This window comes from Mus caroli, unplaced genomic scaffold (assembly GCF_978045245.1).
Source record: "Mus caroli unplaced genomic scaffold, Mus_caroli_1 scaffold_2, whole genome shotgun sequence".
NCBI classification, from domain to species: domain Eukaryota; kingdom Metazoa; phylum Chordata; class Mammalia; order Rodentia; family Muridae; genus Mus; species Mus caroli.
In genome coordinates, this window is record NW_028227257.1 from 49,130,359 (window position 1) to 49,153,429 (window position 23,071).

The 23,071-nt window shown below is 41.7% G+C and overlaps 1 protein-coding gene across 2 annotated transcripts in view; it reads left to right on the forward strand.

Moving 5' to 3' along the window:
- Nucleotides 1–23,071, forward strand: part of Dnaaf9 (dynein axonemal assembly factor 9) — a 142,755-nt gene that overhangs the window by 21,391 nt on the left and 98,293 nt on the right. For both annotated transcript variants that reach the window (XM_021151874.2, XM_021151883.2), the window contains exons 4-8: nt 4,824–4,948; nt 8,674–8,770; nt 10,673–10,779; nt 14,596–14,673; nt 20,990–21,088. In XM_021151874.2, coding sequence (XP_021007533.1) covers nt 4,824–4,948; nt 8,674–8,770; nt 10,673–10,779; nt 14,596–14,673; nt 20,990–21,088 — 506 coding nt within the window. The remainder of the gene's footprint in view (nt 1–4,823; nt 4,949–8,673; nt 8,771–10,672; nt 10,780–14,595; nt 14,674–20,989; nt 21,089–23,071) is intronic.

The window sequence follows — 23,071 nt, forward strand, 5'->3', positions numbered from 1 at the left end:
AACAAGTAAGACTGGACAAGAGACAAGGCGCTTGCAAGGCAGCTGGGATGCCATGAAAGCAAACATCCCCTGTCAGATGATCTCACTTGAGTAGTGTGGTCTCAGATGGGGGACATTTAGCAGTGTCTGAAGACAGTTTTGATGGCCATGGCTCAATCTGTGGGACTGCTGGCATCTAGTGGACACCAGGGCTGCTGCTAATCACCACAAAATAAACAAGAAAGCCTGTCATGCAGTGAAGAGTTTTTTTATTAAATAGTTCTGAGTTGTACTGTCTCTGGAAATTTTACCTTGGAAAAGACCCCAATACTATCCATATAGTTTTTTGTTTTTTGTTTTTTGTTTTTTTTGGTTTTTCGAGACAGGGTTTCTCTGTGTAGCCCTGGCTGTCCTGGCACTCACTTTGTAGACCAGGCTGGCCTCGAACTCAGAAATCCGCCTGCCTCTGCCTCCCGAGTGCTGGGATTAAAGGCGTGCGCCACCACGCCCGGCTCCATATAGTTTTCTTAGCACTGTTCTTTTTTTTTTTTTTTTTTTTTAGCCCTGGCTGTCCTGGAACTCACCATATAGTTTTCTTAGCACTGTTCTTTTTTTTTTTTTTTTTTTTTTTTAGCCCTGGCTGTCCTGGAACTCACTCTGTAGACCAGGCTGGCCTCGAACTCAGAAATCCACCTGCCTCTGCCTCCCGAGTGCTGGGATTAAAGGCGTGCGCCACCATGCCCGGCAGCACTGTTCTTTTTATTAAGATCACAGAAAAAGGAGACTTTGAGTTAGTATCCTTTCTTCATTTTTTTCTTCCTTATCTTTCTGTCTGAGAACATTTTACCTTGGAAAAGACCCCAATACTATTCATACAGTTTAGGTTAAGCTGTCCTTTTTTTTATGATCGCAGAAAAAGGAGACTGGAAGTACTTTGAGTTAGCATCCTCTCTTGGTTTTCCTTCCCTTCCCGTCTGAGGTAAGCTCTCACTCAGTATCAGGCTGGCTTCAGATGCAGGCGCTTCTCGGCCTCTTGCTGCAGGCTTGCATGCACAGCCACCACTGTGATCTTCATCGGGTCCTTTTCTTTTTAGGTTTTGACATTATAATACATTGTAACACATTTTCCTAACCTTTCCTTCATGTTTCTCATCCTGTGGGTTGCAACCTCTTTGGCAACCCTCTGTCTCCAAAAAACATTTACATTGTGACAAATAACAGTTATGAAAGAGCAACAATAATAATTTTGTGGTTTGGGGTCACCACAACCTGGGGAACTGTATGAAAGGATCACAGCATTAGGAAGGCTGAGAGCCACTGCTCTAAACCCTCTTATGTGTCCCTCTCCCTCTTTCAATCCTTGGCCTCGTTTTTTCTTTAATTATTATTGAGCATATGTACATACATACATATGTATATTTATATATGTGTATATATATATTCCTATATCCAATCTCCTCAGTGACCACAGTTCTGTGTGTAGGGTTGAGGCTTCGAGGGTTTTTCTCTGCCCATGTTGGTGTGTCCATTGGTGGTGGCCCTGTGCAGCCCATGCTTGGACAGTCATGCTGCTGAGACTTCATAGATGCAGCTTCTAATGTTAGTAGGAGACACTATCAGTTTTTTTTCAATTTATTGTTTGTTTCAGATTTTGACTTTAAATTTCTTGGCCAGGAAAAGTGTTTCAAGCTTTTAATCCCAGAACTTGGGAGGCAGAGCCTAGTGTGGATCTCTGTGCGGTTAAGGCTTGCCTGGTCTACCTAGTAGATTCTGAGACAGGGCTAGGATAGAAAGACCTTGCCTTGAATAAAATAAAATGACCTTTCTTTCAGGGATCTGGGGAGATGGCTCAGTGGTTAAGAACACTGGCTGTTCTTCCAGACGACTGGATCCAATTCCCTATGCCTAGACAATGACTTACAACTGTCTGTGACTTGGGTCTGAGGAGATCAGACCCCCGTCTCCTGGCCTCTCTGCAACTACCAGGCACACAAGCAATACACAGATATATATGCAAGCACAATACCCATAGGAATAAAATAAAACAAAACAAAAATCTCACATATAAAATAAAATATCTTCCCTTACATGTAGTGGTTTGGAAAGAATTTATTTTGGAAGTTTCCAGTTGCTACACATTTCATGATTGCAAGGACATTTTAGTACTAAAAATAAAGAGTGTGTTTAAATTCCCAAAGATGTGCTTTTACCCTATAATTTTGCACAGGGGATGCCTAGCAAATAAGCATTTTACTTCAAATTAATAAGGTCATTTTTAAATCCTTATAGTTAGAAAGTTAAGATCAGCAGATTTATGCTTCTAGGTTTTTGGGTTTTGAGGCAGAGTTTCACAATGTGGTCCTTGCTGCCCTGGAACTTGTTGTGTAGATGACACTGACATCACACTCACAGAGATGGAGCTCAGAGATGCCTCTGAGTGCCAGAATGAATGGAGTAGGCCACCACAGGCTTCCTCCTTAGCCTCACTGCGTAGAAAAGGCCAACATGAGGTACTTACTTTTCAAAAATATTTTTTAAACATTTTATATAATTTTAAATGTATTATTTATTTTAATTTATTGAGACAGTTTCTCTCTATGGAGCTCTGGCTATCCTGGAACAAGCTATGTAACTAGGCTGGCCTCAAACTCAGAATTCTGTGATTTAAAGTTCGTGCCAGCGTACTGGCCGACCCTACCATCTCATCTCGTCCCCCCCCTCCTTTCTCTTGCTAGTCCTCCTGTGTCTCCCTTCTCAGGCTGACCCTTCCATCTCATCCCCTCCCCCTTCCTCCTTCCAGTCCTCCTGCATCTCCCTTCTCACTCTCCTGCTGCTGCCTTATTTGAGTTTAATTTGCTTTTGAAACAGGGTGTCTCTATAGATCAGAGTGGCTTCCTTGAACTTGTGCTGTGGTCCTCAGCACGTGCCAGCATGCCCAGCTTCGTGCTTTCTTCTTTCTCCCTTCTCTCCTTCTTCTCCTTTTGAGATAGAGTCTCACTGTGTAGCTTTGGCTGAACTGAAACTCACTATGTATGTAGACCATGCTGGTCTCAAATGCTCCCCAGTGCTTGGATTAAATGATTAAAGCCACCACACCTGACCATAATTTCTTCTTTTATCTGACTGTTTACTCTGTCAGATATCAGAGTCCATTGAGAGTATGAAATGTGTAATTAGATTTAGCTAGCAGTTGTTATGATACATCTGTTTTTGGATCCTAAAACTTTAAGGTTATATTCAGTGTAGAGTATGTGTGGTGTGTGCACTGCCCCCCACTTTGTAATGTTGACTACATGTGGCTTGTGCACTGCCAGCCGACTTTTTCAGGTGTCATGACATTTCTCCCTTAGCAGGAAGTCTGCAATTGATTTAGGATAGGACCTGGGGCTCTAGAACATGAGGAAGCCCAGTGCTGAGACGAGAGCGAGAGTGAGAGCGAGAGCGAGAGAGAGAGAGAGAGAGAGAGAGAGAGAGAGAGAGAGAGACACTCTTTTCTTCTCTCTGCACTTTTCTCACTCTGCCAGTTCCTAGCGTGGTCTTGTTAGAGAGAGGCCGAGTGGCCCTGCCATTGGAGCCTTGAGCAAAGCCCATTTCTCTTTTGGAATTATGACTGTGTTCATTTTTGACACTCAGTCTACTTTAATGTTTCTGCCCCATTCCATTTCCTGTCTCATGGCTCTTGGATTTGCCTGGGTTTCCTTGTTCACTTGGGGAGTCACCGCTGTTGATTGCTGTTCTGAATCTGTATCTGTTGGTATGTTTCCAGAAGCTCATTCACTTGCCTGTGTTTCCTTCCTTCCAGCCTCTTCCTGTGTACAGAGCTCGCTGCTATACACAGCAACTGTCCTAAGACTGACATGCAATGTCCATGCTCACAATTGCTCGGAGTCAAATGAGCCTCTGGACATGAATTTTAGACACTGGTTTTAGTGTAGAGTCCCTGCCATATTGATGCGTTTCTTGACTGAGTGGTCCTGTTATTTCCATTTGATTCTTATCTCCTCACTGATAGTGCATTGTGAAGCCAGGTGTGGTGACGTTTGCCTGTAATCCTAGCACTTAGGAGAAAAGGCAGGAGGGTTGCTGTAAATTCAAGTCCAGCCTGGTTTACACAGTGAATTCCAGGTCAGCAAGGGCTAGATAGTCTAATACATACATACATACATACATACATACCTAGCCAGTCCTAGTGGCACAGCCCTGAAACCATAGTTGATTGGGAGGCTGAGGTAGGAGGATTGCAAGTTCAGTACCTCCCTGAGCTATGTATTGAGTTCAAGGCCAGTTGAAGCAACTTAGTGAGTCCGTGTCTTAAAAAAAAAGATGAAATGGGCTGAGGGTGACAGATTGCTTGCTGAGCATGTATGTAGCTAAGGCTTCATCTCCGGGAATGCAGTCAGTGTGTCATCAGTCAGTAAATGAGTAACATGGCCAAGCCTGGTACCCCAGCTCTGACTATTGAACTTTGCAGTGCACTGTTTCAGGAATGAACTCTGCTCTTTTGACTTATTTTGGGCTTACACTGTCATATTTGGAAGGCCACCATAGGGGGAGCTTTGCAGAGGCACTAGAAAACCCTTACTGTCCACTCTTGACTATTGCTTGATTAAATAATTACCCATTTAGACTTTTGTTACATTGTTTCTGAAATAGCTGTATGTTTTGCTTTTGAAGTTTTGTTGTTTGCTTGTTTGTTATACTAGCAATGAGCCCAGGGTCTGGCCATGTAAACTCTGACTTGCTTAACTATAGTCTTGTGCTTAAGGTGGACTTACTAATTTCCCGAGCAGAAACTGCAGGAAAAGCTTCTGACAATTTGGTGTTTTGCTTTTTTCTTCTTGCAGATGTGATTTTATTGATTAAATCAGATAGTGTCCATCTGTACTGTAATCCCGTCAACTACCGCTATCTCTTGCCTTACGTGGCACACTGGAGAAACCTGCATTTCCATTGCATGACGGAAAATGAGGTGAGGAGAAAAGACAGGATAAGTACTTCTTTCAGGAAGCGTTGGTTTGGAACAGAAGCCCCTTTAGAAACATAGAGCTCCTGTGTCTGAGCATGCTTACACAAAAGTGAATATTCACGGGGAAAGCTCTCTGCAGTGAGGCGTTGGGTTGTCTGCCTGAACGAGACAGCAGAAGCTTTCACTGGTTTCTGAGCCCACTCCTGTCCTGCCTCTCCTTCTCCAGCCTCCGTCTGTCTGTCTGCAGGACGACTGCTCAGACTGCCTGTGATGGTTTGTATATCCTTGGACCAGGGAGTGGCACCATCTGAAGGTGTGGCCTTGTTGGAATAGGTGTGACCTGGTTGGAATGGGTGTGTCACTGTGGGTGTGGGTATAAGATCCTCACCCTAGTTGCCTGGAAGTCAGTCTTCCACTAGCAGCCTTTGGATGAAGACATAGAACTCTCAGCTCCTCCTGCGCCATGCCTGCCTGGATACTGCCATGCTCCCACCTTGATGATAATGGACTGAACCTCTGAACCTGTAAACCAGCCCCAATTAAATTTTGTTGTTTTTTAAAGACTTGCCTTGGTCATAGTGTCTGTTCACAGCAGTAAAACCCTAACTAATACAGAAGTTGGTACTGGGAGTGGGGTATTGCTGTGATAGGCCTGACCATGCTTTTATTTGAAAGAATGTGGATTTTGGGACTTTGGATTTGGAAAGCAGTAGAATGCTTTAAATGGGGCTTAATTGGTCATCCTAGTAGGGATATGGAAAACTTTGTTGCTGGGAGTAATTTGAACTGTGTTGACCTGGCCCAAGAGATTTCAAAGGAGAAGAATTTCAGAATGTGGCATAAAGACTGTTTTTGTGGTATTTTGGTGAAGACTATGGCTACTTTTTGCCCTTGTCCAAAATGTCTGCCTGAGGCTAAGGTGAAGAGGCTCAGATTAATTGCATTGACAAAGGAAGTTTCAAAAAAGCCCAACAGAAACTTTGTTCTCTGGTTAAGTCTTTTGAAGAAAAGTTTGAACAAGCATAGTAAGCTTAGAAAGAAAAATATAAAATATAAGGCTCGAGTATTAAAGGGGTACTAGGAAGTGAAATGGAGCAAATACTTGTGTTCTAGGAGATAACAGATTAAGGGAGTGATACCTTGGGGCAAGATCCTACCCAGATAAACTTAGATCCAGGTGGTGATACACACCTTTAATCCCAGGAGACAGGCGTGCTGATCTCTGCATTCAAGGTCAATCTACAGAGCAAGATCCAGGATAGCCAAGCTTAGGCAGTGAAGGATTTGGAAAACAGAAAGCCAGAGACAATGTAATAGTACAAGCGGGTCATGTTGTAGTTCGTGCAAGCAGCAGAACTTTGCAGCTTCAACCACATGGCTCTGGCTCTAGAGTTAAGAATGGAAGGAACTACTGGGACAATATATGCTGGCTAGTTGGAGCTAAGAAATTATCAGTGATTAAGAAGAGACCAGCATCACTGAGGTGAAATCTTCTGGGAAGTGTTTTCTGGAAGCACAAAGAAGCTGTGTTCCAGAGATAGCCAAGGTTGTACCTCATGCTGCGGCTGGACTTGGTAATGTGTAAGAATCACTCAGGTGGTACTGCTTGTGAAGGAATGAAGGGATCATGGAGAGAAGCTGAGGCTTAGCATTGTGAGAGGCCAGGGAAGCCCATTGGAGAAGGTGAAGCCTCAGCTGTAGTTGATGGCCCAGGATTGAAGGGGTCATGCAAAGGATTTGAGGCTTGTCACCCTGAAGAGAGCCTATGAGAGGCTATTGGTGAAGCCTAGTTGGAGTGGAACACCCCAGTGTATTGGAGATGTCAGTACCATGGGATGATCACCAAGAACAGCAGCCGTAATGGAGTGGATCAACCTGAGCATAGAGTGCTACAGAGGACAGAGATGGAGAAGTGATGCCAGTCCTTAGGAGGAGTCCAAAAGATCAAGTGGAATCCCAGACACTGAAAGAAGAAGCTGTAACATTGAAATTGCCTTGGAGACTCAAAGATGTCAAAGATGCCAGAGCCATGGGATACATGCTGAGGAAAGCTGCTAACAGGGAGTGCGACCAGCCCAGGAGGAAGCAGTTTGTTGCAGTCAAAAAAGATGAAAAAGGAGTGGAGATCTGAAGACCACTTTGACATCAGCCATGGAGATGCAGAGTTTGGAGTTTGCCCAGCTGGTTTCCTGCCTTGCTTTGGGGATTACAGTTAATTAAGTTGAATGAATCTCAGAAGAGACCTTGAACTTTGGACTTTTAACATTCTTGCAACTGCTATAGACTATGAGGACTTTGAAAGTTGCACTAAATGCATTTTGCATTATGCTATGTTTAAGTATGGCCCCCATAGACTCATGTTTTTTAACAAGTCTATGGGGACCAGGGAGTGGAATGTGATGGTTTGTATATCCTTGGACCAGGGAGTGGCACCATCTGAAGGTGTGGCCTTGTTGGAATAGGTGTGACCTGGTTGGAATGGGTGTGTCACTGTGGGTGTGGGTATAAGATCCTCACCCTAGTTGCCTGGAAGTCAGTCTTCCACTAGCAGCCTTTGGATGAAGACATAGAACTCTCAGCTCCTCCTGCGCCATGCCTGCCTGGATACTGCCATGCTCCCACCTTGATGATAATGGACTGAACCTCTGAACCTGTAAACCAGCCCCAATTAAATTTTGTTGTTTTTTAAAGACTTGCCTTGGTCATAGTGTCTGTTCACAGCAGTAAAACCCTAACTAATACACTGCCCTTACAGGCTTTCCAGCCTGCAGCCTGAGGGCGCAGCAGGCATGAATAGCTGTAAATGTTGCTCAACACAGACTTGGAGGTTTATTTAAATAGTTACGGGATCTTCCTGTATCTTTTATTTTTGATTTTTTGTTTTTTCCTGTTTGAGACAGGGTCTCACTGTGTAGCCTTGACTGACTGGCAGTTCAGACATCTGCTTACTTCTGCCTCCCAAGTGCTGGGATTAAAGGGACATTCCGCCAGCCTTGTAGAATATTATTCTGTTTAATGTGTAAGTTGATTAGGCAATTTTTTGAGTGAGTCTAAACTTTATAGTTGACAGAGTTGGATTATAGTGTCAAAAGACCTGACATGCCTGCGAAGGTTAGAATTGTCCTAAACTTTGTGACATTTATATCTGGGTTTCTTGGTGTCTATCTCTATTTCTGTTTCCCTCTGGGTCCTTCTGAAGAATATGACTATAAAGCAAATTGAGATTTTTCTGCCTGTAATGAATGTCATGGCAGTTTCTACCCAGTATTGATTAGGAACATTTCTTTCCATGTGCTTATTGGGGACACTTGGAGGAATAGATTTTATCTCTTCCATTTCAGTCTCTATCCATTTTGAGTTGATTTTTGTTTATGAGATGCAGAATTGGAGACTATTTTTGACCAACAAATAGGATGGCTTTAGGAAGCCATCCTTCCCTAGTTGGGAATAGTCCTTTATAAATGACATTTAAGACAGTCCCTGAGGCTGGTGGGGGTGGCTCACACCTTTAATCCCAGCACTTGGGAAGCAGAGGCAGGTGAATTTCTATGAATTTGAGGCCAGCCTGGTCTACAGAGCGAGTTCCAGGACAGCTGGGACTGTTACACAGAGAGACCCAGTGTGTATTGGGGAGAGGGGGGAGATACAGTCCCTAAGAATATACATTGATAATGTGAATTTAAATGATGTTTCTCATTAGAGTCCATTTTTCTTTTAATTTCCCTTAGTATGAAGATGAGGAAGCAGCAGAAGAATTTAAGATTTCCAGCTTTGTGGACATGGTTCGAGACTGTAGTAGGATTGGTATTCCTTATAGCTCCCAAGGTGAGTATCTGACAGCAAGCCATTTTAGAACCTTGCTTGGGGCCTGGAGAGGTAGTTCAGAGATTAAGAGTGCTGGCTGCTCTTCCAGAGATCCTGAGTTCAAGTCTCAGCAACCACATGATGACTTATAACCATTTATAATTATTTCTGGTGCCCTCTACTGGTTGCAGGCATATGTGCAGGCAAAACACTATATACATAATAAATAAATAAATAAATAAATAAATAAATAAATAAATAAATAAATCTTTTTAAAAAAAGAAACAAAGAATGTTGCTTGCTTGGCTGGTATGAGGATTGAATGGTCCTCCTTCCTGATGGATATTTGGCTGGAAAAGCACTTGACCCCTTTTCACTGAGGAAAAGAATCAAACAGAATGGAACCTAGGAGCTCTCTTAGACGAGCTCCTTGTTCATAGCTGGGACGTTACCGCAGTAGCATAGCACGCTGTCTGTGCTCAAGGAGAACTGATGAGGGATTTAGCACAATTAACATCTGGTCTGTACTACTTATTACTTATAGATATAATGTGTCTTTATAATTATAAATTATAATTATAAATGTTAAGAAAATTATAATTTTAATTTCAATAGCTATTTAAAAAATAGGCTTATGGGGCTAGAGAGATGGCTAAAGGCATATACTGGTCTTTCAGAGGACCTGATTCAGTTCTCACCGCCATATCATGCAGCTCACAACTACTTGTGACTCCAGTCCCAGGGGATCTGACTTCACGGGTGCCCTCACACACACATGTACATAATTAAGATAAATCTTTTAACATATACCCTTAGTCCCATTCAGCACTTGGGAGGCAGAAGTAGACAGTTCTGTATAAGGGTGAGGCCAATTATGTTCTACATAATGAGTTTCAGGCCAGCTAAGGCTACATAGAGACCCTGTTTTAAACACGCAGGCAAGAAAAAAAAAATGTTTACAGTAGCAGTTCTCAACCTGTGGGTTGTGACCCCTTTGGAGGTTGCATATCGTATGTCCTGCATTTCAGGTATTTATATTACCATTCATAACAATAGCAAAGTTATAGATATGAAGTAACAGCAAAATACATTTATGGTTAGAGGTCACTATAACATGAGGAACTGCCACATCTCTAAAAAGGGGTCACAACATTAGGAAGGTTGAGAACCACTGATTTAAAGGGAAAATCAATGTAGACTACAGGGGTGAATCAACAAGTCTATCAGTGCTGATATTGTAGGAAGGAAAAAAACCCCTCAATATTGAAATTATTGTTACAAAAAGATGTTTTGTTTTGATACAGGATCTCACTGTGTAACTGCCCCTGGCTATGTAGACCAGGCTGCGCTCAAACTCCAGAAATCTACCTGCCTCTATCTCCCAGGTGCTGCTATTAAAGGCAAATCCCATTACACTTGGCTGGAAAAGAAACTTTTTGAGCCAGGCAGTGGTGGCGCACACCTTTAATCCCAGCACTCGGGAGGCAGAGGCAGGCGGATTTCTGAGTTCGATGACAGCCAGGGCTACACAGAGAAACCCTGTCTCGAAAAACCAAAAAAAAAAAAGAAACTTTTTGGTTTGGTAGTTTTCACTTGAGAAAGCTGATTGGCTGGCTTTAGATAAAAGAGCCAACTTTTGGTCTGTAAATAAACATACTCACTAAATGGTACAAATCAATTGTAGTATAGTACTCTTTAAAAAAAAAAAACCAAAATGTAAATGTACTGTAGAGAAATAGGAATTTATAATACTTGCTTGTGATTTAAATTTTTCTTGAATTTCACTTTATATTTTTAGTTTCAATATCTAACCCTCTTATTATCTTGGTAAATTTGTAAGAAATGATTCCTGTTTGACCACATGTGATTGGGTCCAACTGTCCGGGATGGTATTTGATGTGTATTGGTGTATGATTCTTCCAGGTCACTTACAGATATTTGATATGTTTGTGGTAGAGAAGTGGCCAATTGTCCAGGCCTTTGCACTTGAAGGCATTGGAGGAGATGGATTTTTTACCATGAAATATGAGGTATGTATGAAAACTATGTTTGGATCTTGTCACAAAGCAAATGTGCATTAAACAAACCAACCCAAGGTTTCACATTGCAGATCAGGCTGGCCTGGAACTTCCAGAGATCCATCTGCCTCTGCTTCCTAAGACAAGGGATTAAGGGTGTGTGTCATTATACCTGGCTTTGAAAGAGATGGAGTGTGCAGTGTTCTGTATTTCTTTCATCTTGGAGATGACCAATAAATGTCTTTTGAGAGAGGTTAATAGGTAAGAGCGAGTCTGGAAAAAGAGTCCTCAGGACAGGTTAGGGAGGATGCTCTGGTATGTTAACTAAGTGCCCGAAGGCATCCATCTGTTTCTATCTGATCTTACCTAACCCAACAGAAAACCAGGCAGGTGAAGCATTGTCATGCTAGAAATGAGGACATCCTGGTGTATAGTACCTTTAGAAGCAAGTCCGAGGACTAACATCCTGAGGAAGTACGCGGGGACTTGCCTAGCAGGCCCCCCAACTCTCTAAGGCTGTCTGTGGATTTCACCTTTCTGCCAGCTAGGATTACTATAGTTACAGAGTGAAAATCAGGCTTTGGGAGTTTCCCTTGAAATGTACAGTAATTCCCAAGGAAGTTGGAGGGAATCAGGCCACAGCAAACAGAAAGGAAACCATTTACAATAATGGTTATATTTGTTCTTTGTTAATTGTCTGAACTATGCATATGTAGAGTGCCTTCTATTCATCTCACACACACACACACACACACACATGATTTAATTCATACAATGACCCTCTGGGGTAGGTACTGTTTTTTGTTTCTCTTACAGAGGGGTCAAACAAATATTCCCAAAGACACAGAGCTAATGAGAAAGTGACTGGCTGGGAAGACATCCCCTCACTCTAAAGCCTTTGAAGGATTGATGCAGACCCTTTTACCATGGGATGGGTCATGTGGAAGAATTAGCAAATATCATAGGAGACTGTAAATCTTTAAGATACCCGTGTTAGCTAAACATGGTATATGCCGGTGATCACAGACAAATTGAAGCAGGAAGATCACTAGTTCCATGCTTGGTTGAGTTCCATAGCAAGATCCTGTCCTCTGTGTGTGTGTGTGTGTGTGTGTGTGTGTGTGTGTGTGTTTTGAGACAGGGTCTCACTTTGTAACCTAGGCCTCGCCGCCCTCCTTTAGGATCCTCCACCTTCTGCCTCTCTCTCAGTTACAGGCAAGTGCCACCATGCCTAACATGTAACTAATAATGTTCACTATTTTCCCAAGTATTCTTCCTTTGCCTCCATCTCATTATCCCTTCACCTCCCTCTGTCCCCCATCATAGTTTTCTTCTTCTTTTGCCTTTCTCAGGTTGATTAATGTGTGGACCAGTTTGTTCTGTAGATCTTATCTCCCAATGTCCTACTCAACTCCGATGGCTGGATGTCTGGCTCCTGCCTCTTTAAGTACTGGGAAGAGAGCTTCAGCCACTTACAGTTTAATTTTGCACGTGGCCATAACCCAAAGAAAGTCACCAATCACCTCTGGGAGGGGATGTCTTTCCAACCATTCACTCACTTAACTACCACTGTGTCTTTGGGAAATTTTGTTCGACACCTCTGTAAGAGAAACAAAACCCGGTACCTACCCCAGAGGATCACTGTACATGTCCCTGATGCGCTAAGTGCCAGCATGAGAAGCTAGGTCCATATAGCAAGCACTTAGGCTGAGCTAAACTGAGTTATGGGTATAGAGAACTTTTCTTTCCTTGAAGCAGCAGGAAGAAAGTTCTCCTGGTTGAACTCCTTTGGCTCTCGGTTCCTTCTTCCTGCTAATGTGCTGAAACTGTGTCCAGGCAATGTAAAACTTACCATGACCAGCTCCCTAAGCAAAGGGTTAGAACAGCAAACACTAAATAAAGATAATGAGAGGAAACAGTGAACACTGGTTTACTTGCATACAGACAAACATAAGCTCTTCAGCTGAAAGGTGGAAATGATGCTTAAGAAAAAGATCTAAGCCTGGGGGTGTAACTTAGGTTAGCAGAGTGAGTGCCCAGCCTGAACAAGCATAGAACTGGGTGTGGAGGCACTAGGGAGATGGTGGTTCAGAAATTCAGGGTTATCCTTGGCTGTGTAGAGTTCCAAGCCAGTCTGGGTTACATGAGACCCTGTCTCAAAAACAAAACAACAACAAAACAAGAGAAAGATTTAGCAGATTGTACAAGGTTACGGTACGTGTCTGTAATCCCAAGAGTTGGGAGACAGAGGCAGGAGGGTTGCAGGTGTGCTCAGACTTCATCACTGTGACAGAATTCCTGATTGATAGAAACATCTGAGGGAGGAAAGATTTCTTGGGCTTGGGTTTCCATAGATTTCAGTCCAGACTCTGTGGCCCATGGTGAGAGCATCCTGGCAATAGTATTGTGTGGCAATGGCTGATACGCTCATGGCACACAGAAGCAGAGATGAAGAAGTGTCTGGAAACAAGGTGTAACTTTCAAAAGTATGTGCACAGTGACTTACTTACCTCCTGAGGTTCCCACCACCTTCCAAAATGTGTTGTTCATATTTAAACCATTACAGAGAGCTTTCCTTAGCATGGGCTGCACAGAGAGACCTTATCTTGAAAAACAAACTAAACCAAGATAAAATCTTCAGAGTCTCAAAGACCACAGCACCTAGGATGCACACATAGATAAGCAGGCTCTTAAAGAATATTTTCTTCACACAGTAAAGTTCAGTCGACTGAGGAAAGCTGAGTGGGTTACTTGGATCTCAGAGGTGACTGTGTCGTCTTCTGCTCTCAACATTTGATAATTTTGGCTTTAGAAGAAGGAAGTGCAGAGAGGCTCGGAGTGCTGCGGGCACTCACTGCATAGGAACATCTGCTTAGGCGAGAAGAGAGCAGTGGTGGTACTGCTGGGAACCCAGGAGTCAGTAGACTAGGTGGGACTGTTAAAGTTCAGGATTGAATTGCTAAACCCAGTACTCAAATGTATGAGTTCAAGGCTAGCCAAGTATACAGGAAGCTCTAGGCCAGCCAAAGCTCATGGAGTGAGACAGACCCTGTCTCAAAAAAGCAAACAAACCAAAGCAAAGATAATGCTAGTGAAAAATTGGGGCAGTCAGTACACCTGACGGGATAGAAGTGTACTTTACCTTGGAGAGATAATATTTGTATGATTTGATATTATAAACACCTAATGTGTGTATATAGAGAAAGTGTGAGACGATGATAAAGAAGACCTGCATCTTTTCAAAGGTTAATACTTCTAAGTTTATAAGAAATAAATCGACATCTTTATATAAATAAATCTAGACATAAATAACAAAAAGAAAAAACTTGTTTTTGAATGAGACTAATGCACTTTCTAAAAGGAAAGAGTAGAAGAATCAAGTTTTTTATTGTAAGCCTTTTTTATAGTTTGATTTAAAAAAACTGAGCATATATTATTTTAATTAAAATTACAAAAAAACATAGTGTGTGTGTATATATATATATGTATGTATGTATAAATGTGTATGTGCCAGCATTGAATTTAATCAGATAATACATTGAAGATTCTGAAAATAATTTTCTTGAATGAGAAAGCATTTAATTTGTATAGGGTCAAATAAGATTAATAAAATTGTGGTTTATTCTAATAGAATTAATAAAGCCTTGGTTTAATAATAAATACAGTTAACAAAATTTATAATTTAAAAGTAATATAATAAAATTTTAGTTTATTATTCTAGTAACACTATTTATACCAGTATAGTAATTTTTGAGTCTCAGAAGCTAAGAAGTAATTGACCTTCTAGTGACTGACTTAATGATTGCAGTGTTTTGCTCTCTGTGTCAGTTGCAGGACGTGAGTCTGAGTCTGTGGAATGTCTACAGCAGGATGGACCCTGCGTCTCTGGAGAACATGCTTTCAGAAGTAAGGAGCCAAAGTGTGGTCAACATAATGATGTTCAGTTATCTAGGCAATTACCCACCAAAGGGTTTAACTGGAAGACGTGCAAGGCACAGCTTAGTTTGCTTTAATCAGAGTGGAGCATCTCTTCCCATCCTGGGAGAGTTGAGGCTTCTCGGTGAGGAAAGCCTGCTGAGGCAGCTGTTTCACCTGAAGACTTTTTGGTTATTTTTTTTTTCCCTCAAGGGGAGAGATATTATTCTGGACTTCAGTAAAAACAATGCAGAAGTTGTAACATGAAAGTTTAAGATGGCAAAGTGCTTAAAAAGATCAAAGTTCGGAAGAGAGGTGCCAGACTTGTGATTGCCTAGAATCCTGCCTAGGTTCCTGCACGTGCTCAGCAGTGTCCCTTTCCACAAAAGCTATTGTAGGTAGTCCTTGAAGTGGGTGTGTCTGTGCTCCTCTGAAGCCTTGTTTACAAAAATGTGCTCACCCTACAATGTCGGTTTCCACCTTAATTGTTCATCTGGGTGTGGTGGTGCGTGCCTTTTCTCCCAGTATCTGGAGATGCTCAGAGATGCTCGGGCTGCTGGAGCTCTGAGTTCAAGGCCAGTCCCAGCTAAATATAGAGTTCCAGACCAGCATTGACCACACACCCTGCCTTAAAAAAGATAAAGACAACCAACAAAATCTTGCTGTGGGGCCAGTGGGATGGCTGAGCAGGTCGAAGCACTTGTTGCCAAGCCTGGGGGCCTGTGTTCGCTCCCTGACATCCACAGAGCAGAGAACCAGTCTCACAAAATTGTCCTCTAACCTATAAAATAAGTAAATAAATGGTCATAGTTATCAGAGATGTGCCACTTATACTTTGTACTAACCATTTTGAATAGGGTAGAATAGATTATTGTCATTTATATATGTAAACAGTAATTAGAAAGCAGAAGACAAAGAGTGATCTGCTTGGAGGTTGCACAAAGAAAATTAGAGTCGTCTCCTCCTCTGCACACCGCCCCTCCCCCTCTCTAGCACTGCCAGAGGTTACCTGATCATCTGGACTTTTCGCCAGCCATTTCTTGGAGAGCTCCTGTGTGTTTAAGTGAGGAGTAAGTTTAGAGGCCACACAATTCAATTTCATACTAGGATGAGCTTTGTTTCTAGTTCCTTTGGGCAGAAGGAAATAAAAGTAAAAGGATAAGAAAAAAGGAAAATAGATATTTTTTATTAAATTTATTTACTTTTCATTCCAACATCAGCTCCCTCTCTCCCAGCACCCCCCCTGCAGATATTACCCCATTCCTCTCCCCTTCTCCTCTGAAAAGGGGAATCCTCCTCTAGGTGTCATCTCCCTCACTACCCCTTTCCTCTCCCACTGAGACCAGACAAGGTGATCCAGTTAGGGGAACAGAATCCACAGGCAGGCAGGCAGGCAGGCAGGCAGGCAACAGGTTCAGGGACAGCCCTCACTCCTGTTATTGGGGGACCCGCATGAAGACCAAGCTCATCTGCTACATATGTGCAGGGTGCCTAGGCCCAGCCCTTGCATGTTCTTTGGTTGGTAGTTCATGAAGTCTCTGGGAGTCCCCAAAGGTCCAGGTTAGTTGACTATGTTGGTCTTCCTGTGGAGTCCTTGCCCTTTTTGGGCCCCTCAATTCTTCCATTAGACTCCCTGAGCTCCGTCTAGTGTTTGGCTGTGGGTCTCTGCATCTCATTGTTTGCTGTGTGGAGCCTCGCAGAGGATAGTTATGCTAGTCTCCTGTCTGTAAGCATGACAGAGTAGTATCATTAATAGTTCTTGCCCATGGGTTGGGTCTCAAGTTGGGGCAGTCATTGGTTGGCCGTTCCCTCAGTGTCTGCTCCATCTTTGTCCCTGCACATCCTGTAGGTAGGACACATTTCGTGTTGAAGTTTTTTACCTTAGCCATTCTGATAAGTGTAAGGTGGAATCTCAGAGTTGTTCTGGTTTGCATTTCCCTGGTGGCTGAGAATGCCGATTGTTTCTCCTTAGAATAGTAGAAAGTTGAGACTATATATTAAAAAAGGTAGTCGGGCATGGTGATACTTGCCCTTAAAAATCCTGGTACTTGGGAAGCAGAGGCAGGTGGATCTCTGTGAGTTTGAGGCCTGCCTGGTCTCAGAGTGAGTTCCAGGCCATCTAGGACTATATTGTGATACCCTTTCTCAAAAAGAAGCGTGAGAAAGAAGAGGAGGTGGAGGAGAAGGTGGACGAGGAGGAAGAGGACCAGTAGGAGGAGGAGATAAAAACAAAGTTATTTCATGTCCTAGAGAAACTTTCCCCAGAATGGTCAGCACTGAGCATAGCCCCTCTCCTCCTTGTCACACACAAGCAGTAAACAGTAAACAGTAAATGCTCATTTGGCAGCATGAACAGATAGAAAAGTAAGATTCAGGCTGGTTCAGATTTCTTTTTTTTTTAATTTATTTAATACATAAGTACACTCATTGTAGCTGTTTTTAGACTTCAGACACACCAGAAGAGGGTGTCAGATCTCATTATGGGTGGTTGTGAGCCACCATGTGGTTGCTGGAATTTGAACTCGAGACCTCCGAAAGAGCAGTCAGTGCTCTTACCCACTGAGCCATCTCACCAGCCCCAGATTTCTTTATTACAAAAACTAAAAACAACAACAAAAGAGAAACAAAACAAAAGAACAATAAAGCATATAAGAAAACTTATAGCATCCTCACCCACACCCTCCCCAAACTATGACTCTTATATGAATGTTATATTGTGAAGCAATAAGATGAGTGTTTCTGAGGCACTTGACCATTATGTGGGTTCTGAGAACTGAACTCTGGTCCTCTGAAAGAACAGGACATGGGTTTAACTGCTGAGCCATTTCTCCAGCCCAGTCTTTTTTTCTTTTTGTCTGTCTTTCTCTCTCTCTCTCTCTCTCTCTCTCTCCCCCTCCCCCCCTCCCTCCCTCCTTCCTTCCTTCCTTCCTTCCTTTCTTTCTTTTTTTCTCATGATGCAAAATGGAAGTTTAATTACAAGACTTTAAACATATATTTAAGCATCCAAATTATTGGAAAGGAAGGCACTTAGGAATAAATGAAAATAAATATCAAATGAGCTACTAGGGAAAAAAGAGCTGATTAAAAGGCAAGAAGCCTGGGCCAGCACTTGCTAAGGCTAGTAAAGTAATATAATCCCTAGAGTGTGCATAAGGTAGAAGGAGAGAACCCACTCCCCAGAACTGTCCTCTGACTCCACATGCACACCCCACGCCAGAATCACCAATAGTTAAATTTTATTTCATTTATTTTTTAAGATTTGTTTGTTTATTATATGTACACTGTAGCTGTCTTCAGACACTCCAGAATAGGGAGTAGGGGTCAGATCTCATTATGGATGGTTGCTCACTCTGGCCCACTAGCTCCAGCCCCACTAAATAAAAGTTTTAAATGAAAATAAAAATTAATGAGTTGAACCATAGAGATGGCTTGGAAATTAAGAGCACTGAATACTCTTCCAGTATTCAGTATTGAAATGGGTTTAATTTTCAGCACCTTGATGGTGGCTCACCTTCTGGAAGCCTTAGTTGCAGGGTATCAGATGCCCTTCCAGTTTCTGTAGGAACCAGACATGCGCAAGCACACTAAACCCATACAAAACATAAAGTAAAATAATGAAAGCTTTTTTTAAAAAAGAAATTAATGAATTATAAAACAGAGAGAAAACTCATAAATAAGCATAGAGCTTGTCCTCTGAAGCCAAGAACAGTGAAATTGATACATGATTAATTTAATAGTAATAGGATATATTATTTACTCCTTACTTTTTATTTGCTGTCTTTAAAAGAATTTTTATACTATACATTATGATCATATTCCTTCTCCTCCCCTAGCTCCTCCCCACCTCTGTACCCACCCAACTTCATTTCTTTTTCTCCCTCAAAAAAAAAAAAAATCCAAAATCAAAACAAACAAAAATCAGGAAGACAAAAACAAAACAAAACAAAATAAAACTAAAAGCGCACAGAAAACGTGAAATCCCGCTTTGTGTTGGCCAAGCACTCCTGCCCTGGAGTGTAGCTGATACACTCAGTGTCATTCATCCACTGGAGAACACTCGTGGCTAGGGCAGGACTGTATGTCCACTTACCCTTCCACATGCTAGGATTCGCCTGACTGAAACTTGTTGTGCAGGTTTTGTATGTGTTGTCACAGTCAAGGTCATGTGTGTATCAGCCCTGTTGTGTCTCAAAGATGCTGTTGCGTTGCAGTTGTCTACTCCCTCTGTGTGCTGGCTGGTTTTGTGTGTCAACTTGAACAGGCTGCAGTTATCACTGAGAAAGGAGTCTCAGTTGAGGAAATGACTCCATGAGATCCAGCTGTGGGGCATTTTCTCAATTAGTGATCAAGGGGGGCCCATTGTGGATGGTGCCATTCCTGGGCTGGTAAGTCTTGGTTCTATAAGAGAGCAAGCTGAGCAAGCCAGGGGAAGCAAGCCAGTAAGAAACATCCCTCCATGGCCTCTGCATCTTCCTGACCCTCTTGAGTTCCAGTCATGGCTTCCTTTGGTGATAACAGCAGTGAAGAAGTGTAAGCTGAATAAACCCTTTCCTCCCCAACTTGCTTCTTGGTCATGATGTTTTGTTCAAGAAAGAAACCCTGACTAAGACACTCTGGCTCTTAATATCTTTTCCCTCCTCTTCTGCATAAATCTTTGATCCTTAGAGGGAGGGGCTTCATAATGACATCCATTTTGAGCTGATTGCTCCAAAATGTGTTATTTTCTACCCATTGTCCAATTGTGGAGTTATGCCCAGGTTTCAATTCAATTCCATTGATCAACATAGCCATTTTTATGCCAATACCATGCTGTTTTTATTATGATAACCCTGGAATGTGACTTGAGATCTGGGGTGGTGATAATCCCCAGCAGGTTTGTTATTCAGGATTGTTTTAGATCTCCTGTTTTTGTTTGTTTGTGTGTGTGTGTGTGTGTGTGTGTGTGTGTGTGTGCTTCCATATGAAGGTAAAGATTGGGTTTTTTTTTCCAATTTGTATGAAAAGCTGTGTTGAAATTTTGATGGGGATTACATTATATCTATAGATTACTTTTGGTAGGGTGGTCATTTTCAGTGTTAGTCTCACCAGGCCATGAACAGAGATCTCTCTCTGCCCTCTTCAGTTTCTTTCTTTGTAAGTTCTTATCACACAAGTGTTTCACTTGCTTGATTAGAGGTTTTCCAAGACATTTGGGTTTTTTTAGGCTATTATTAAAGGTATTGTTTCCCTGATTTTGTTCTCAGTTTGTTTGTTATTTGTATGTTGGAAGGCTATTGATTTTTATGTGTTTATTTTTCATCCTGCTACTTTGTAGAAAGTTTTTATCATCTGTAGAAGTTTCTTGGTAGATTTTTCTAGGATCTGTTATGTATAAAATATCATCTGCAAATAAGGATATTTTGATTTCTTTTCCTACTTGAATCCCTTTGATCTCTTTCAGTAGTCTAACTGTTGTAGCTAAGACTTCAAGCACTATACTGAACAGGTATAGAGAGAGGACACATTCTACTTTGTTCCTGATTTTACTGAAAATGCTTTGAGTTTCTCTCCATTTAGGACATTGACTATTGCTGTAAATTATTACATTCAGGTATATCATTTTATCCCTAGTCCCTCCAGGACTTTAAACATAAAAGCATGTTGAATTTTGTAGAAGTCTTTTCTGCATCTAATGGAATATCATGGTTTTGTTTTTCAGTCTGTTTATATATTAGATTACATTTATCGATTTATACTTGTTGAATTAGCCTTGCAACTTTTACATGATGCTGACTTGATCATGGTGGATAATCTTTTTGATGTGTTCTTGAATAAAGTATTTTATTGAGAATTGTATAAATATATACGTGCACACCTTATACACATGTACAGATATATCTATAGATGGCTTAGGTGGATGGATAGAAAGATATCAATAAGCAAAGAATTCTAGTGAAAGTCAGCTGTCTTCATCCCATGCACTTGGGAGGTAGAGGCAGGCCAGCGTGGTCTATGTAGATGGCTCCAAGCCATCCAGTGCTACATTGTGAAGCACTGTCTAAAAAATAAAAGTAAAATATAAAAGAATAAAAAATAAAAGACTATTTTTATCAACCTAGAAGTTACCTGTATCCGTGGGCAGTCAATATCTGTCCCCACTCCCTGGGTAACTAACTTCCAGCCCACTTTGTCTGCAAAGATGTTTCTTTTCTGGATATTTTCTTTTCAAAAATAATAAATAATCCATGTATAGAATAGCCTAGTATTTCAGGTAAGGTCATGATTCTTGTTCTCTTATATGACACTCGGTTTGTTTGCCTTTAACTAGGACCTGGCGGTGTTTGAGCATCAGTGGACAAGCTTCTTTGCTAACTTTGATACAGAAATCCCTTTCCTGCTGGAACTTTCCGAATCTCAGGCGGGTGAGGTACGTAAGTAGAACTTCATAGAAGAAAGAAAAATGATAAGTGTATTATTGTTGTTATATTACTATTTTTGTTGTTATTTTATTATGTGGTCACTATGTGCCCTGATTGGCCTGGAACTTAAAGATATAAACCTGCCTCTGCCCTTCCAAGTGGTGGAGTAAAAGTCGTGTGCTACTGTGCCTGACTTAGCGATGTTTTTCAAGATTCACCAATGTAAAGGTTTGTTTTGGTTGTCATTTCTATAAGTCATGCTGTATGTGTCATAAAAGAAATTCCCTCCCATGCCTGTAAAAAACAAATATATTCAAGGCTCTGGTGTCAATCCTCTATACCCCCAAAATATTTTTCTTATGCCCACTTCTCTATTAGAAGGATATTCACCTTTCAGCATGTGGTGTCCCCAACCAATAGTTATGGTGAGTGCTAGTTAGTACTTATGTACCTCTGAATACTAGTTGAGCCTCTTGGTGACAGTGCCGTGGTGTTGTTCCAAGCCTACATTAGTAGTGAGTTACCAGTTACCTGGTTCAGACTAAGGCAGCTTCATGACTAAACTGAATGTCTATTTTGAAAACTAGGGAACAGAATAGTTAGAAAACTATTCACCAGAAAGACTCAGAAGAGCCATCTTGAGCTTGCCTGTGAGCCTCCCTGGGGTTTAAACTGTCACTACTCTGTTCTTGAGTACCACAGTGGCATAGAGCAAGCTCTTCCGCCCTTACCTGACCACTGGGGGTTGACCTGGAACATTTTACACACACACACACACACATTGTTTCTATATATTGTTCCACATTGCTGCTATTATTCTCAAATACCTTAATAATTAGGAAAGAATCTTACCTACTTGTTTTTACTTTCTTCTGGTGCTCTGCATTCCTCTGCTTGGCATCTTCCTCCTCTAAGGATGTCCTTTAATGTTGTTTGTAATTAAATCTTACGATGAAAAATTCTTTCAGCTTCAGTATGCACAAGAGAACATAATAGAGAAACATAGGTTTGTTTTTTTTTTCCCCCACTGTTGTTTGTTGGAGACAGGATCTCACTATATAGTCTGGGGTAGCCTTGAACTCGCTGGCTTGCTGCTTCTACCTCCCAAGTGCTGAGATAATAGATAATATCTTGGGTCACTTGTAATTGCCACAAAGACATCTTGACCGAGGCACCTTACAGAAGAGTTTATTGGGCTTACAGTTACAGAGGATAGGGAGTCCATAACCATCATGACAGGGAGACAACAGGCAGGGCATAGCACTGGGCAGTAGCTGAGCGCTCACATCTGTGTCACATTTAAGAGGCAGAGAGACACTGGGAATGGTGTAGGGTTTTGAAACCTCAAAGCCCACCCGCAGTGACCTCCTCCGAAAAGTCTGCACCTCCTAGTCCTTTCCAAACACTTCTACTAGCTGGGGACCAAATATTCAGGTATATGAGCTATAGCCATTCTCATTTGAACCACCTCAATAAGAATCACCGCTCCCGCTGGGCGTGGTGGCGCACGCCTTTAATCCCAGCACTCTCGAGGCAGAGGCAGGCGGATTTCTGAATTTGAGGCCAGCCTGGTCTACAGAGTGAGTTCCAGGACAGCCAGGGCTACACAGAGAAACCCTGTCTCGAAAAACAAAAACAAACAAACAAACAAAAAAAAACAAAAAAAAAAGAAAGAAACAAACAAACAAACAAAAAGAATCACCTCTCCCAGCTTCAACTACATTTCTGAAATATGTTTTTGCAATGTATAGGCAAAATTCTGTAGATTCTAGGTTAATGAGGTTTTTTCCCTTCAGTAGTCAAATGATGTTCCTCTGTTATCCACTTATTCACATTGTTTTGTGAGACTTTTGTCTCAGTCTTTGTTCCTGTGGATATAGGTCTTCTCTCCTCTGGCACATATTAAGATTTCTCTTTCTTTTTTATTTTGAAATCATAATTACCATTTCTTTCTTCCCTTTCCTCTCTCCAAACCTTTCCATATACCCTTC